Here is a 17,164-nt window from a genome sequence, read left to right on the forward strand (position 1 = left end):
CATAGACTGTTGTCTTTGCTATCGCACGGCAAGCGATACCGTAGCGCCAAGTCTAGGTCCAAAAGGCTCCTTAACAGCTTCTACCCCCAAGCCTTAAGACTGCTTGAACAATTAATCAAATGGCCTACCAGACTATTTGCATTGACCCCACCCTCCATTGTTTTTACACTGCTGCTACTCACTGTTTATTATCTATGCATAGTCACATAACCCCTACCTACATGTACAAATTACCCCGAGTAACCTGTACCCCTGCACATTGACTCGATAGTGGTATCCCCTGTATATTGCCTCAGTATTGTTATTTGATTGTGTTACTTTTCTAATATTAAATTTTTTACTTTAGTTTATTTTGTAAATATCTTCTTGACTCTTCTTAAAACTGCATTGTTGGTTAAGGGCTTGTAAGTAAGCATTTCACGGTAAGGTCTATTCGGTGCATGTGACAAATAAAATTTGATTTGATGAAACCAAGATTGAACTCTTTGGCCTGAATGCCAAGCGTCACATCTGGAGGAAACCTGGCACCATCCCTACAGTGAAGCATGGTGGTAGCAGCATCAGGCTGTGGGGATGTTTTTCAGTGGCAGGGACTGGAAGACTAGTCAGGATCGAGGGAAAGATGAACGGAGCAAAGTACAGAGAGAGCCTTGATGAAAACCTGTTCCAGAGCATTCAGGACCTCAGACTGGGGCAAAGGTTCACCTTCCAACAGCACAACGACCCTAAGCACACAGCCAATACAGCGCAAGAGTGGCTTTGGGACAAGTCTCTGAATGTCGAGTCACCCAGCTAGAGCCCAGACTTGAACCTGATCAAATTTCTCTGGGAGACCTGAAAATAGGTGTGCAGCGACGCTCCCCATCCAACCTGACAGAGCTTGAGAGGACCTGCAGAGAATGGGAGAAACTCCCCAAATACAGGTGTGCCAAGCTTGTAGCATCATACCCAAGAAGACTCAAGGCTGTAATGGCTGCCAAAGGTGCTTCAACAAAGTACTGAGTAAAGGGTCTGAATACTTATGTAAATGTGATATGTTTTTTATTTTTAATACATTTGCAAAAATGTCCAAAAAACGTTTTTTTGCTTTGTCATTGTGGGGTATTGCGTGTAGATTGATGAGACAAAAAAAACGATTTAATCAATTTTAGAATAAGGCTGTAATGTAACAAAATGTGGAAAAAGTCAAGGGTGTCTGAATACTTTCCAAATGCACTGTACCTGGGAGTCTGTAGTGTCTGGAATAAACAGGGTATATTGGACTACATGGAAGCCAGTAATCAGAATGGTTAGTACATTTAGTACACTTAGGCTATACTACATTATATAAAGACCCATTGCAATCATGCATAAAGCCCATGGTAAGCCTCGCAGCATCGCAACCACAGACCGTATATATAAATCCCAACTCATCATTCATCAATCAACAAGTGGTGCCCGACATTATGTTAAATTCATTAAATCTCGCGATACAAAGTCGACCCCACCGTACTTCAGTCATGTGGCTGCGTGTTGGAAAGCAAGTGAAGTCTTTCTACAGTCGTGCAGCAGAGAAAAGGACACGTATAGCGTGTCGCAGCTGATATTTTGCAATCATGGTAATATTTTGATATTTTTGCACGACATTTGAATGTTTAACCATTTAAACACCAACAAATAACTACTATTTGTGGTTACACATGCTTAGGAAAATAAGATGTTCGTGGCAAAACTGCCATTTTCAACGCTGAACTAGCTAAGCTAACTAGCTAACGTATTTGGCATATGGATTCAATTTCAGGGTGGGAAGTTGACGAGCTAGCAAGTTAAGTGATTGCATAATGTGTCGTAGTAAAACATGTAACTATTGTATGCAGTAATTACTAGTTAACTACAGTAGGTAACGTTAACTAGTGTTCCCAGCAGAGAGGTGGGCAAATGTTGGCAGCCTCGATGGTAGGCCTCTGTCTCAGTGAAAATTCAGATTTTGCGAAAGGAAATCGTGACTATCACTTAATGAACATATTAAGCAAATAGATAACAAACACATGTTTATGAACATTTGTAATACACGGTCAGCATCTAATTTAATTCCCTTTACAAGGTGCGTAATGTTACTGCGTGTTGGTCCCATACAACACGTGGTTTGGCGCTGGTCTTGGTAAAGCATTTGGCACGGAAGTTCAACTAGGCTCACGTTACTTTTTGGGAAATACTATCAATTACCTGTATCATATCACATCGGCTGTGTCGTCTACTTGTGAAATGATTATTCTTGCCTAACATTGTTTAATTTGACCACTTGCCGTAATTTTACGCACCACGTGGATATTTCCATCATGGCTGCATACACGCGTGCAGCAGCGCTTTATCGCCCACGCCCGGTGTTTAAACAGGTTAACGCGTTTCGCTACCTACATTGTGATTTAATCATTTGGTTTCAGTCACGTTGTTTTTTTCTCTCCACGGTAGTTAAAATATGTAGCTAGCATTTAATAACCTGATGCGTATCTCTTCCACAGGTGCTGTTGCATGCGCTGTTCGAACATGCAGCAGGGTATGCGCTCTTCGTTGTTAAGGAGGTGGAAGAGATTGGCATGCTTTTGCCTCAGGTACGAATAAAAAATTTATCCACAAATAACATTTGACGCAGATATACCCATATTCGTTGACGGTTGGGGAGTTAATCTTTACTCCCACTCCCCAGGTTGAAGACTGCGTTCTAAACATTGGGAAATTCAATGGCATGGTGAGCCTAGCTGCTTTCTTCCCGTTCAAGTCGGCCCAGGCTGCTCTAGATAATATTAATGCCATATCAGAGGGTGAGTTGGTTGCTTTATTTCATTTACTCAATTGTAATCCAAGCTCAGATGTAATGATGTTAAATAAAATCTGTCAATCCACTGAATGACTGTGCTGACACCAATCATCAAACCTGAACTTCTGGGCCTGGTTAATTAATTATACCAGATGGCATTAGCCAATGTGTATGTTAACACACCCACAACTAATAATACTCTTATTTGTAGTCTATTATAATAAAAAAAAAAATGTAATTGTTTCAGGTGTGGTCCATGCTGACCTAAAGCTATTCCTAGAGACTAACCTGCCAATAGGGGGTAAGAAGAAGGCAATGCTGGGGGTAGGCGATGCCAAGATAGGTGGAGCTCTGCAAGAGGAGCTGGGCTTGGCCATCCAGACTGGAGGAGTGGTGGCAGAGATATTGAGAGGTGAGGACTCAACTTGGCTACAGTACAAGTTATTGTGTGATCTTTTAGGTTGACCAGTGTGCAGCTGGGGATGCCTGGCCTGTAGTGATGTCAAGATAATCAATCCCTGACCCTCGTGACGGTTTATACTGAAAATCTGAACGGCCGCCAATGACTCAGGTTGTGAAAATACCACCCTTGTGCATACTCACTGTCACTTACTGTTCTCCCCTGAAGGTGTGCGTCTTCACTTCCACTCCCTGGTGAAGGGGCTGACTGCCCAGGCTGCCTCCAAGGCCCAGCTTGGGCTGGGCCACAGTTACTCCAGGGCCAAGGTCAAGTTCAATGTCAACAGGTCCGACAACATGATCATCCAGTCCATTGCCCTTCTGGACCAGCTGGACAAGGACATCAACACCTTCTCCATGCGTGTGCGGTAGGTACAGCTGCTTTGATTACCAAGTCTCCCTCAAAGGAGATGTGGTACATAGTAGTAGACCCAACAACCATCCACTTACATTCTTGCTAACGGGACCAAATGATGTTTATACCAAATCTGTCAATCCCCTGAACTCTTCATGTTGAGTCTTCCATCGGTGCTGACGGTCCCTCAGTATAAATGTCAATTATGCCTTCAACCTGGTGGTTTTGACTGTCCAAAAATTCCCAACTTCTGCTCCCTCGTTCCCCTTCTGGTTTATAGTGAGTGGTATGGCTACCATTTCCCGGAGCTGATCAAGATAGTGACGGACAACTCTACATACTGCAAGATGGCCCAGCTGATTGGCAACCGAAAGGAGCTGAGCGAGGAAAGTCTGGAGAGCATGGAAGAGGTGGTGATGGACAGTGCCAAGGCCCAGTCCATCCTGGAGGCCTCACGTAGCTCCATGGGTCAGTAGCCATGTCCCACACTGTCTGTTATACGCAGGTATTAAAAACAGCCCCTTTTTTGCCCATCTAGGACCTTTAGGTGTCCTATATGACCAACACAGAGGGGTAGAGTATTATAGTTCTCTCATAAACCTGCAGTGAAGGCTCAAATCCTTCCTGCGGATCCTGTCGGGAGATACAAAATGTATATTTCAAACTTCCCTGTGGAGGTGTTTGTACAATGAACGCCTGTGTCCCTGGTATCAACGTTGCCGCTCTGCCTTTTCCCTTCCCGTGGCTTTTTGTAGGCATGGACATCTCTCCCATTGACCTGATCAACATTGAGAGGTTCTCTAACCGCGTGGTCTCACTGGCTGCCTACAGGCTGGAGCTCCAGGAGTATCTCCACTCCAAGATGGGCCAGGTGGCCCCCAACTTGGCTGCACTCATAGGAGATGTGGTATGTAGTGACCTTACAACTGTCCACTTGACACTAACGGGACCAAATGATGTTTATACCAAATCTGTCAATCCCCTGAACTCTTCATGTTGAGTCTTCCATCGGTGCTGATTGTCCCTGACACCTCTGCCACCAGTGACATGTTCACCGGCCAACCTCTGACATGTCGTCTCTTCCCCTCACCCTCTAGGTGGGAGCACGCCTGATCTCCCACGCCGGCAGCTTAACCAACCTGGCCAAGTACCCAGCTTCAACTGTGCAGATCCTGGGTGCTGAGAAGGCCCTGTTCAGGTACTGGGGCACCCCCTCCCTGCTGGGGAAACTGGCGGCTGCTGTGATGGCAGGGCTGGGGCGGAGCAGAGATGAGTGACCGGGGGTGACCCCCTCGGAGTGATCTCTCTCCGTTACGCACCCCCACAGTCTGAGCAGCCGCCCAGGGCACTAAGAGGTAGATTACTTGGCACTTTGTTCTAGTCTTGGGCCATGATAAAGAGGTTATGGCTGCATGGCTGTACTTTCATTGTTAAAATTAGGAAATGTCATGGCAACTAATACAAATTATTGAGTAATCAACACTTGCCTGTTGGGGAAACATTTGTTACCATAGCGAAGTTAACTTAAACTGGTAACCCAACAGCCATTCCCCGAACACAGGGCTCTGAAGACTCGTGGCAACACCCCCAAGTATGGCCTCATCTTCCACTCAACCTTCATTGGTCGTGCTGCTGCCAAGAACAAAGGGCGTATCTCCCGTTACCTGGCCAATAAGTGCACAATCGCCTCAAGAATCGATGCCTTTTCTGGTGAGTGATGGATGGGGTTTATCCTGTGAGAGCAGGGTGGCCTAGTAAAAGGTTGTTTCAGGGCCTGTTCATTATGACCCGCCTGGCATTATTTGCGATGATGTTCTTATTTTTCGTCAACAGTAATCCACCTCCGGGTGTATGATGGTGATGAGTTAAATACTGAGCAAAGCCAAGGTCTTGAGTATATTTTCTGGTGCCCCCTGCTGGCGAACAGTGTTATTGAGTTTCTTTCCAATCTGACAGATGTGCCCACCTGTGTGTTTGGTGACAAATTGCGTGACCAGGTGGAGGAGCGCCTTTCGTTCTACGAGACGGGAGAGGCGCCTCGCAAGAACCTGGACGTCATGAAAGAGGCTGTGATACAGGTGCGCTGACATTGAAATGGGATCTTTTTTGTGCGCGTTATTTTAGTACTTTCCTCAGGTGTTTAGCTTATTTGCTGTGAGTGATGATAACACTTTCCCTGACTAAAATGTGGAGGGTTTACTGATTTAATGAGCCTGACACTGCACTAAAGCACATCTCCGCTGCTTCTAGCAGCCCTAAGTGGCTAGTCTCCTAGAAGTATAACCGTGCTGTTTTGCTTACCCCCTCCTAGGCCGGAGAGGTGGCAGCTGAGATAAAGATCAAATTGGCGAAAAAGGAGAAGAAACGCAGGAAGCGGGAGAAGAAGCTGGCAGCCCTCTCCACTGGTGACGGCGAAGAGGGTGATGCCAATGGCGAGGCAGAGGTAATTATTGCTTCAGCTGTCCCGTCTAACTGAAGGCATGTTTTGATTTGAGATTTGACCCTTCCACATGGTTTTGTCTCAGTGTACGACATGCTAAACTAACTTGACTCCGAACCATTGGCTGGTCCCCTACAGTGGCCCAAATCACTGAAGTGAGTCGGACATTATAGCTCTCCATATGGAAATGAGCGTAGGCCATGGAGTAATTCTGAAACGTCCTAATGTAATGATCTATGTCTTTAGGCGACTGAGAACGGCGAGGAAAAGAAGAAGAAGCAGGCAGCGGAGGAAGAGGCTCCAGCAGCAGAGAACGGAGAAACACTGGCCAAGAAGAAAAAGAAAAGAAAGAGTGAGGCAATGGAGGTGGAGCCAGTGGCTGAGGAGGCTCCAGAAACCCCCCAGACCGAGAAGAAAAAGAAAAGGAAGAAAAAAGACTGAATAGCAGATTTGGCTGATTTTTTTCTTTAAAGTTCTGTACAGTTTTGTTGCTATCTTATTTTTAGCTTTCTACTTGAGGTTGTAAGCCAACTGACTTGTGTAATTAAGTTTCTCAATTTGGTTCTTTCCGCTCCCTAGTCTCAAAGTACTACAAGGCAGGTGAATATTCAGCTCAGTGCGTTGATGTTAATGTAGTAATCATCACACTTGTATGTAAATACTATCATGGACACTTTCTATCAAATATGTTCAATATAAATGTACTTTAAACCATTTTTCAAGTAAATATTATAAATGACCTGCCTGTTGTCTCTGAAATAATTCCACGTGTGGCTAGAATTGCAGCCAATTTGATATAAAAGGGGGTCATTATTCAAAGTTGTCTAAACCAGTTTGTCAACTTATCCCATTTACATTTAGCAGACACTCTTATCCAGAGCGACTTACAAATTGGTGCATTCACCTTATGATATCCAGTGGAACAACCACTTTACAATAGTGCATCTAACTCTTACGGGAGGGGGGGGGGGTTAGAAGGATTACTTTATCCTATCCTAGGTATTCCTTAAAGAGGTGGGGTTTCAGGTGTCTCCGGGAGGTGGTGATTGACTCCGCTGACCTGGTGTCGTGAGGGAGTTTGTTCCACCATTGGGGTGCCAGAGCAACGACCAGTTTTGACTGGGCTGAGCGGGATTGTTGCTTTTCTGTAATGGTTTGAAACTGGTGAAACACTTCAATTCGATGAAAAATATCCTGCTTGCTGCCCTGTAAATGAGGTCTCACTGAATACAGCTAATGGAATGTTGATGACATGAAAGCGTCTAACCTCACATTTTCCTAAGACATGGGCAGGAAGCTTAATTTAACAGTGAAATACCATGCTATTGAGTGAACATTTGGGCAGTCTTGATGCTATCTAGTGGCCAAAATCAATTATCCTGTACCATAATGCACATGTGTTATTCTACGAATATCACTTTACATGGGCAAGATTTCACCTGTATTAGTGTTTTCTATGCAACATTTATTTTGGTTCTAGGGGGGAATAATACAGAACTTTTATTTGTTGGACAATTGCAGTGAGCTCAAAGTATTGGGACAATAGTTTTTCATCCTTATTGGGTGAACCGTTTAAATTACAGTACTTTAGTCACAAGCTTGATGTAATCATTAGATTTTGGGGGGATGAAAATACCCTCTAACCTCAGTCATTTCAAATCGCTAGAGTAGAGACAAAACGCTATCCCAATACTTTCAGCTCGCTGTATAAAAGGTGGGGTAAAAACAAGCTATCAATTACCCTCAATAGAAAAGAGTTCACAGATGTGTGAAATTATGCTTAGCGGTAATGTACATCAGGTTCATGTGTGCATACAAAAATCATCCACGCCACATGCTTGTTCAAGTACTGTATATTCACCAACTTCATAATTACTTCTCCATGATATTTGATTCCTATCATCCTTCAAAAAAATCTTAACCAAATTTCATGTCCTACTAATACATATATACTGTATAAATACATACATAAATATATTTTACATACAACAGCCATACATTTTTAAAGGGGAATATTGAGTGGGGGGGGGTGGTAGTGTTTTAGCCTGGTGCTGTAAAATACTTTGTCCCCCCCCCCCCTCTGGTCTGATAAGTCAAGATAGGTGGGCATGATGCAGTGTGTACACACACAGCCCTGTCAGTTGCCCCAGTATGGGGAGCTGCCGTAGCTGGACTTGTTGACCTGGCTCTTCTGCTGCATGCTGCTAGACTGGCCTCGCTGGCTAGGACCTCCCTGCATACAGAGACAGAGGACAGCGTCACAGACTGGATATGGCCAGCACAAGTACCACACTGATATAGACATGTAAACCAGAGGTAGGCAAAGTGATGGCTAGTGTGGGTGCAGGCTTTTGTTAAAATAAAACTGATTCACCAAATCAGTCTTGATTGAAGACTTGAGTAGAATCGGGTGTTACTGCTTGGCTCGAACAAAAGCCTACAAGCACAGGGTAGGATTGCCCACCACTGATCTAACCAGTGTCTTCATGTTAACACAATGTTGTAGACTATGGGTGAATGTGTTACCTGTCCGTCCTGGGCCAGATGATGGTGCAGCATCTGGGAGTGGGGTTGCTGGTGGGCAGGCTGCAGGATGTGGAGGAAGGGGGCGGGAGCGTAGCCACCCGGGGCCCCTCCAGGACCCCCCATAGCCGAAGGCAGGTTGAAGGGAGGGGGAGTCCCCGCATGGAATCCCTGCTTATCAAAGGACTGGAAACAGACAATTGGAGAGCAAGGTCAGTGATTAGATTTATCTGGGAAAAAACGACCATGGAGAAAAAAAATACCATAACACCGTTATTAAGCTCTGACAAAGGACTAGAATTGAAATCATAACTGATAAGAGAGTATTGTGTTCGTGTATGATCCCAGGGAGATAAGCCCTGATGGACTAATGGGTATCGTAATGATGTACAATGGAAAAAATCTAAACGCAACATGTAAAGTGTTGGTCCCATGTTTCATGAGCTGAAATAAAAGATCCCAGAAATGTTCCATACACACAAAAAGCTCTCAAATTATGCCCTTATTTTTTTTTCTTCCCTTTGCCAAGATAATCCATCCACCTGACAGGTGTGGCACATCAAGAGGCTGATTAAACAGCATGATCATTACACAGGTGCACCTTGTGCTGGGGACAATAAAAGGCCACTAAAATGTGCAGTTTTGTCACACAAACAATGTAATTGGCATGCTGACTGCAGGAATGCTCATCAGAGCTGTAATGTTAATTTCTCTACCATAAGCCACCTCAAACAATGTTTTAGATAAATTGTCTGTCTGTCCAACCGACCTCACAACTGCAGACCATGTGTCAACATGTAGGTGAGCGGTTTAATGTCAACGTTGTGAACAGAGTGCTCCATGGTGTCGCTGAGGTTATGGTATGGGCGGGCATAAGCTATGGACAATGAACACAATTGCATTTTATCAATGGCAATTTGAATGCAGAGATACTGTGACGAGATCCTGAGGCCCATTGTTGCGTCATTCATCCGCCGCCATCACTTCATTTTTCAGCATGATAATGCATGGCCCCATGTCACAAAGATCTGTACACAATTCCTGGAAGCTGAAAATGTCCCATTCTACCATGGCCTGTATACTCACCAGACATGTCACCCATTGTGTATGTTTGGGATGCTCTAGATCGATGTGTACGACAGCGTGTTTCCGTTCCAGCTAATATCGAGGAATTTCGCAAAGCCATTGAATAGGAGTGGGACAACATTCCACAGGTCACAATCAACTCTATGCGAAGGAGACATGTCGCGCTGCATGAGGCAAATGGTGGTCACACCAGATACTGAGTGGTTTTCCAATCCATACTTAAAAAAAATATATATATCTGTGACCAACAGATGCATATCTGTATTCCCAGTCGTGAAATCCATAGATTAGTGCCTAATTAATTTATTTCAATTGACTGATTTCCTTATATGAACTGTAACTCAGTAAAATCTTAGAAACTGTTGCGTTTATATTTTGTTTCAGTATAAATAAAAATCTGAAACACAAACATAAAACATCTCACCTGGGTCTTGTTGTAAACACTTCCACTGATTTCTGGGACCCCGGAGTTGCCTGACGTCACAGAGATGCCGCCTAGCATACGATAAAATATTTAAATAGTTGAACAAACATTCGTATCACAGTCAAAAGCATGACTTAATGCCTCTTAAAATCAGAACAGCTTATGACTTTTGCCCAATACTGATATGAAATAATGTCATTGAAATGGCAATATTATTTATTTCACCAGGCAAGTTCTCATTTTTAATAATAGAAATACATTTTAAAAAACACCACAAGAGTTAGAACCGTTCAAGCATGGTAACGATATGGGGTCAGATGACCAGGATTTAATGGGAGGGTGATGTACCTTTACCGGGGCCTGTAGCAGCAGATTTGGCCTGGCTCTGGGAGGAGTTGCTATAGCCCTTGCTATAGTCTACTCCTGCTTGGCCCTGGGTCAGGTCCTCATACCCTGAGACCAAAACAACAACATACTGACATCAACTCTCTTTTCCACAGTGGTCAACTAGATTGTTGGTGTGTGTCTCCCTCTCTCACGGTAACCAACCTGAGCTGAAGGTGTGCTGGCCGTAGCCGCTGGGCTGCTGCTGCTGGAAGGGGCTGGCTGAGGGGTTTCCCAGACCCACACCGTGCTGCTTGGCTGGCCCCTGTCCCTGGGGCATGAACATGGTGTGGCCGTACTGGAAGGCAGCGCCAGGCATCCCGGGGTAGTAGGGCAGGCCTGTGTAGCTGTAGCCTGGCGGGAGGAAGGCCTGCTGCTGCTGGCTGTTGTGGTGGCCCTGGGGTTGGCCTTGAGGCTGGGGCTGGGGGGGTTGTGGCTGGGCCTGGTTCTGCCCTTGGCTCTGGCCCTGTTGGGGCTGCTGTTGGGCTGACAAGCTGCTAGGCGCAGGGGAGGTGGAGTCACCCCTGCCAAACTTTGTGACTTCACCTGCAGAGGAAGGGAAAGGAGGGAAGATTACCAAAAGCGTGAGACATGGTAAAGATGTCCCCCGGGGGTGTGTGATTGTACCTGTTACTATTTTAGCAGACTAAACATGAACGATATTCCCTTTATTATCCCCCTCAGCTCCATAGCCATGAAACTATTGTCAAACTAGTTTATAATTCCAGGACCTACTTCCAAAAGTTTCAAAACAGTTGACCAAAAAGGTTTGACAGTAGCGCTGCTAGAGTTGCTTACCTGAGTAGGGGTTATTGGCGAGGCTCCCATCTCTGCCAGAGAGTGCTGCGGGACCAGGGAATGTGATTCCGTAGTAATCCTGCAAAGAGGGCTTTACACAGAGAGAGACCGGATCAGTAACATAGAAATCCAAACCTGTCTAATTGGAATGAATGGCAGTAGAGTAGTAGCCTGGTTGCAGTCTCTGTTCAGCTATTACGTTCCACTGCTTGCCACTCCTGTCTCTTTGCCAAAGAGACTGGCCTTCCGGTAATCTTTAAATATGAACATTTATCATTAATGAACTTGAGGAGATCAGAGGATTTGATTCTGATTTGATAACCCTCACAGCTATCATCCAATCACAATGTTTATGCAAATTAGACTGATAGGAAAACATTCTAACTTATTTCATAGATATGATTGGAAACATTCTAACATTGGGCATTCTAATCTAATACATTTCATTGTAAACATAAACATTGGCGCGGGAAAAACAGAGGATTCGGATTCCCCTTTATTGCATTTTTAACACCAGCCAATGTGATCAAAACACACCAGAGCAGCTCTCGCAATTCAAACTTCCCCACCAGTTCACTGTGTGAACGCTGTAGCTTATTTTATATCTAGCAAGCAAGAACAAGGTGCTTTTTTCCCTCAAATCTATACAGTACCAGTCAAAAGTTTGGACACACCGACTCATTCAAGGGTTTTTCTTTATTTGTACTATTTTCTACATTGTAGAATAATAGTGAAGACATCAAAACTATGAAGTAACACATGGAATCATGTAGTAACCAAAAAAGTGTTAAACAAATCAAAATCGATTTTATATTTGAGATTCTTCAAAGTAGCCACCCTTTGCTTTGATGACAGCTTTGCACACTCTTGGCAATCTCTCAGACAGAAATACTCCTCAGCACCCCTCCACAGACAATCCCGCAGATGAAGAAGCCGGATGTGGAGGTCCTGGGCTGGTGTGGGTACACATGGTCTGCGGTTGTGAGGCAGGTTGGATGTACAGCCAAATTCTCTAAAACGACGTTGGAGGCGGCTTATGGTAAAGGAATGAACATTCAATTCTCTGGCAACAGCTCTGGTGGACATTTCTGTAGTCAGCATGCCAATTGCACGCTCCCTCAAAACTTGAGACATCTGTGGCATTGTGTTGTGTGACAAAACGGCACATTTTAGAGTGGTCTTTTATTGTCCCCAGCACAAGGTGCACCTGTGTAATGATCATGCTTATTAATCAGCTTCTTGATATGCCACACCTGTCAGGTGGATGGATTATCTTGGCAAAGGAGAAATGCTCACTAACAGGGATGTAAACAAATTTGTGCACAAACATTTGAGAGAAATAAGCTTTTTGTTCATTTTGAAAATCTCTGGGATCTTTTATTTCAGCTCATGGGATCAACACTTTACATGTTGCGTTTATATTTTTGTTCAGTATATATTGCTACTTCTGGGACACGCATTGTGATAGGCTACTGGTTCAGGAGCTATAAGAGGAAGAGAGAGAGGATGGAAGAGAGAGAGGCCAATGGAGATGCCAGCGTTTGAATTGTGCAAGAACGGAACAGTGAAGACAGAGATCTGTAAGTTATAAGTGAATTAGGCTGGGCTATTAAACTATCATTCGTATGCTAGCCTATATACACTGCTCAAAAAAATAAAGGGAACACTTAAACAACACAATGTAACTCCAAGTCAATCACACTTCTGTGAAATCAAACTGTCCACTTAGGAAGCAACACTGATTGACAATAAATTTCACATGCTGTTGTGCAAATGTAATAAACAACAGGTGGAAATTATAGGCAATTAGCGAGACACCCCCAATAAAGGAGTGGTTCTGCAGGTGGTGACCACAGACCACTTCTCAGTTCCTATGCTTCCTGGCTGATGTTTTGGTCACTTTTGAATGCTGGCGGTGCTTTCACTCTAGTGGTAGCATGAGACGGAGTCTACAACCCACACAAGTGGCTCAGGTAGTGCAGCTCATCCAGGATGGCACATCAATGCGAGCTGTGGCAAGAAGGTTTGCTGTGTCTGTCAGCGTAGTGTCCAGAGCATGGAGGCGCTACCAGGACACAGGCCAGTACATCAGGAGACGTGGAGGAGGCCGTAGGAGGGCAACAACCCAGCAGCAGGACCGCTACCTCCGCCTTTGTGCAAGGAGGAGCAGGAGGAGCACTGCCAGAGCCCTGCAAAATGACCTCCAGCAGGCCACAAATGTGCATGTGTCTGCTCAAACGGTCAGAAACAGACTCCATGAGGGTGGTATGAGGGCCCGACGTCCACAGGTGGGGGTTGTGCTTACAGCCCAACACCGTGCAGGACGTTTGGCATTTGCCAGAGAACACCAAGATTGGCAAATTCGCCACTGGCGCCCTGTGCTCTTCACAGATGAAAGCAGGTTCACATTGAGCACATGTGACAGACGTGACAGAGTCTGGAGACGCCGTGGAGAACGTTCTGCTGCCTGCAACATCCTCCAGCATGACCGGTTTGGCGGTGGGTCAGTCATGGTGTGGGGTGGCATTTCTTTGGGAGGCCGCAGAGCCCTCCATGGGGTCGCCAGAGGTAGCCTGACTGCCATTAGGTACCGAGATGAGATCCTCAGACCCCTTGTGAGACCATATGCTGGTGCGGTTGGCCCTGGGTTCCTCCTAATGCAAGACAATGCTAGACCTCATGTGTCAGCAGTTCCTGCAAGAGGAAGGCATTGATGCTATGGACTGGCCCGCCCGTTCCCCAGACCTGAATCCAATTGAGCACATCTGGGACATCATGTCTCGCTCCATCCACCAACGCCACGTTGCACCACAGACTGTCCAGGAGTTGGCGGATGCTTTAGTCCAGGTCTGGGAGGAGATCCCTCAGGAGACCATCCGCCACCTCATCAGGAGCATGCCCAGGCGTTGTAGGGAGGTCATACAGGCACGTGGAGCCCACACACACTACTGAGCCTCATTTTGACTTGTTTTAAGGACATTACATCAAAGTTGGATCAGCCTATAGTGTGGTTTTCCACTTTATTTTTGAGTGTGACTCCAAATCCAGACCTCCATGGGTTGATAAATTTGATTCCCATTGATAATTTTTGTGTGATTTTGTTGTCAGCACATTCAACTATGTAAAGAAAAAAGTATTTAATAAGAATATTTCATTCATTCAGATCTAGGATGTGTTATTTTAGTGTTCCCTTAATTTTTTTGAGCAGTGTATATTAGGCCTTGCCTACTACACTGAATCAAAGCGATCAGCATCTGTGAAATTCATCCAGAGACAAAAACAAGATCTGTCTGATGTGCCAATGAAATGAAGACGAACATCACCAAATGTGTCAGTTTAATTAAATGTGCAACAAACAAAAAAGTGTAGTGCCTAGGCCTATTTGAGACCCTGGCTGTTGACGTAGGCAACGGATCACAAAGCAGGGACTGGAGCTACTTTTCGGAAATGGCATTTTCAAGTGCATGCGCACTGTCCGGCAGCTCACATCAGCAGGAGGGGTAGCCTTATCATTAGGAGTGATGTCTAACGTGGATCGCTAAAATAATGATTATGATCACATTTATTCAACTTAAATATTAGGCCTATGGGGGACACCTAGACATTTGTCAGCCAAGCCCGAGTGATCAGTGTAGCCTTTTATCGTCCAGACATGTTGAAATATCTTCACGCTTAGAATAAAAACCACCAAGCTTCCATCGTCGACTCAATTGAATGAAGAAAAAAAAAAATCAGAATTACCGGGGGGAAGTTTGGAAAAACTAATGTCCATTCAGAAAGTTTCCTAAAGTAGCCTGTCTGGATTCCATCTCTTAATTAGAGGAGAGAAAAATAACATAACTGAAGTGAGCATAACACAATTGTAAAAATGTAAGCAAGTCCCGATCAGGAAATACGAGGAATGGCGACAAGTGCCAGTTTTGCGCTACTTTCCTCATTAATAGGATGTAACCGAAGCAAAAGTAGCTCGATTGAATCTTATGGACTAATACAGTATTTTCTGTATCATTATTTCTCGCTCTCTCTCTCAATACGGAGTCCTTTCTAGCCACTTTGAACAACATGATTTTGCATTGACACCGCCTTCTCACAAGGCAATGACCACAGCCTGTTATAACGGTATTATTAATTGTTGTTCTTCAAATTCAAATTCTATATTGCGCCAAATTTGCACGCAACCCATGTTCCATAACGTTGTCATGGAAAATAGAAATGCTTCCAACTACCAATCAGAAACTGCGCCGTAAATCCCCCCCTGTATATTGAACGTTGAGATTACCGAAAGGCCAGTCTGTTAGCTAAAAAGACTGGTACACAGACTAGTAGAGTAGGGTGTTCAATCAAAAACGCATCTTTTCACCTATTGGTAAACTTATGTGTAGATAATCCTCTAAGAAAACCATAATCCGTTCAAAAGTAATGTTTGTTTTTTTACCCTTGTAGGATGGCCAAAATTGGGCGACTAAATCAGACAAAAAAAGTGGTAAAAAAATAAATAAATCTGGAAAATAGCATTGCGTCAGCTAGGCTGGATGCTGTGCGAGAATTAAGGCCAACTGACAAGGCTCACTGTTGAACTTCTAGAATCCGGAGGACATAAAACAATATAGAGGTGAGATAGATATCGATTTTGAGACATGACATACAATATTTTTATATTTTATTATACACTTTTCATATTAATATGAAATTCCTGTTCTTTTTCATAGATTTCTCACAAAAACAATATGTAGGGAAGTGCCAAGTGCCAAGATGGAGGCAAGGTGGCTTCAAAACCGCGCCCCCTGTCAGTCATTAGTGCATATATAAATCATTGAGGCTCACCATAGGCAGTCTGGACTGTAGCATGTGGAGGTCCTCATAGCCGTAGATCTGCTGTGGAACACATGGCAAATACAGTCACTTGAATGGATCATACACCCAAATAACAAAATATGTTTCTTTACTTTGAAAGCAGGGAAAGGAAAAGCGGGATAACCTAGTCAGTTGTACAACTGAATGCATTCAACTGAAATGTGTCTTCCGCATTTAACCCAACCCCTCTGAACCAGAGAGGTGCGCGGGGCTGCCATAATCAACAACCACGTCTTCTGCGCCCGGGGAACAGTGGGTTAACTAACTGCCTTGCTCAGGGGCAGAAAGACAGATTTTTACCTTGTCAGCTCGAGGATTCGGTCCAGCAACCTTTCAGTTACTGGCCCAACGCTCTAACCACTAGGCCAGGAGAGACAGTGACACACAAACACACACAATAGTTACCGGGTAGGCAGGCAGCAGGCCTCCTGGGCCCATGATGTACTGGTTGGGCAGTAGTGGGGGAACCCCCTGAGACAGGTTAGGAGGAGCTTTACCTGAAAAACACAAGAACACACACTGCCCTCACACACTGCTATCTAGACAGAATTACAGTGTCACTTATAGTCTTTATGTTTGTGTTTTAATATGTAGGTGAACGTGACTGTACGAGTGTGTGTATACATTTGTGCGTGCGCACGTATATTCATGCATGTTTGTGTGTATGTTTGCGCGTACCAGTTGAGGAGGAGAGCAGCGGTGCGGTCCTGGGGGCCGAGGAGAGGTTCGATTGGGCCGTGGTCCCGTTGGCACTGAGCCCCAGTGCTTGGCTGGCGTGATGCCCGCTGCCACCCATGCTACTGACCATGCTGTTCATGTGGCTCATGGTGCCCATGATGTGATCCATGCCGCTGTTGACCTGGTGGAGTGACTGGGCTGGGGCCTGGGCTGGGGCAGAGGAGTAGGAGCCAGACGAGGCTGCCAGAGAGCTCACACTACTGTCTACACTGGTATACTACATAGAGAGGTAGAGTGAGAGAAAGAGAGAAAGTTAGTTACAGAGGAGGTTGTACTCTGCATGGTAATCTCTTAAAAGAAGTGTGT

The 17,164-nt window shown here is 44.8% G+C and overlaps 2 protein-coding genes and 2 non-coding genes across 6 annotated transcripts in view; 3 read left to right on the forward strand and 1 right to left on the reverse strand.

The window, feature by feature from the left end:
- The first annotated feature begins 1,485 nt into the window (after positions 1–1,485).
- LOC139543151 (nucleolar protein 56-like) lies at positions 1,486–6,790 on the forward strand. The gene is made up of 12 exons (XM_071349393.1): positions 1,486–1,598; positions 2,502–2,591; positions 2,687–2,801; positions 3,045–3,209; positions 3,426–3,624; positions 3,892–4,079; positions 4,367–4,518; positions 4,709–4,809; positions 5,173–5,321; positions 5,568–5,689; positions 5,923–6,054; positions 6,298–6,790. Exons 1-12 carry the CDS (start codon positions 1,596–1,598, stop codon positions 6,490–6,492), a joined length of 1,611 nt encoding a protein of 536 aa, XP_071205494.1. The 5' UTR covers positions 1,486–1,595; the 3' UTR covers positions 6,493–6,790.
- Positions 4,138–4,262, forward strand: LOC139569024 (small nucleolar RNA SNORA26). The gene has a single exon (XR_011673860.1). It is a non-coding gene; the product is annotated as a small nucleolar RNA SNORA26 (small nucleolar RNA).
- Positions 5,765–5,831, forward strand: LOC139569003 (small nucleolar RNA SNORD57). The gene has a single exon (XR_011673840.1). It is a non-coding gene; the product is annotated as a small nucleolar RNA SNORD57 (small nucleolar RNA).
- A 1,098-nt stretch (positions 6,791–7,888) lies between the features above and the next one.
- Positions 7,889–17,164, reverse strand: part of LOC139543140 (ubiquitin-associated protein 2-like) — a 37,464-nt gene continuing 28,188 nt past the window's right edge. For all 3 annotated transcript variants that reach the window (XM_071349381.1, XM_071349362.1, XM_071349370.1), the window contains exons 19-27: positions 16,799–17,075; positions 16,526–16,617; positions 16,091–16,141; positions 11,267–11,357; positions 10,634–11,014; positions 10,433–10,537; positions 10,085–10,155; positions 8,578–8,760; positions 7,889–8,284 (exon numbers count right to left, since the gene is read on the reverse strand). In XM_071349381.1, coding sequence (XP_071205482.1) covers positions 8,189–8,284; positions 8,578–8,760; positions 10,085–10,155; positions 10,433–10,537; positions 10,634–11,014; positions 11,267–11,357; positions 16,091–16,141; positions 16,526–16,617; positions 16,799–17,075 — 1,347 coding nt within the window. In that variant the 3' untranslated portion in view covers positions 7,889–8,188. The remainder of the gene's footprint in view (positions 8,285–8,577; positions 8,761–10,084; positions 10,156–10,432; positions 10,538–10,633; positions 11,015–11,266; positions 11,358–16,090; positions 16,142–16,525; positions 16,618–16,798; positions 17,076–17,164) is intronic.

This window comes from Salvelinus alpinus, chromosome 2, assembly GCF_045679555.1.
Source record: "Salvelinus alpinus chromosome 2, SLU_Salpinus.1, whole genome shotgun sequence".
NCBI classification, from domain to species: domain Eukaryota; kingdom Metazoa; phylum Chordata; class Actinopteri; order Salmoniformes; family Salmonidae; genus Salvelinus; species Salvelinus alpinus.

Excerpts from the sequence above, each read along its gene's own strand:
- LOC139543151 (XM_071349393.1), top strand. Across the intron at positions 4,810-5,172 it reads GCTGAGAAGGCCCTGTTCAG|GGCTCTGAAGACTCGTGGCA; the intron begins GTACTGGGGCAC and ends CCCCGAACACAG. Across the intron at positions 6,055-6,297 it reads ATGCCAATGGCGAGGCAGAG|GCGACTGAGAACGGCGAGGA; the intron begins GTAATTATTGCT and ends CTATGTCTTTAG.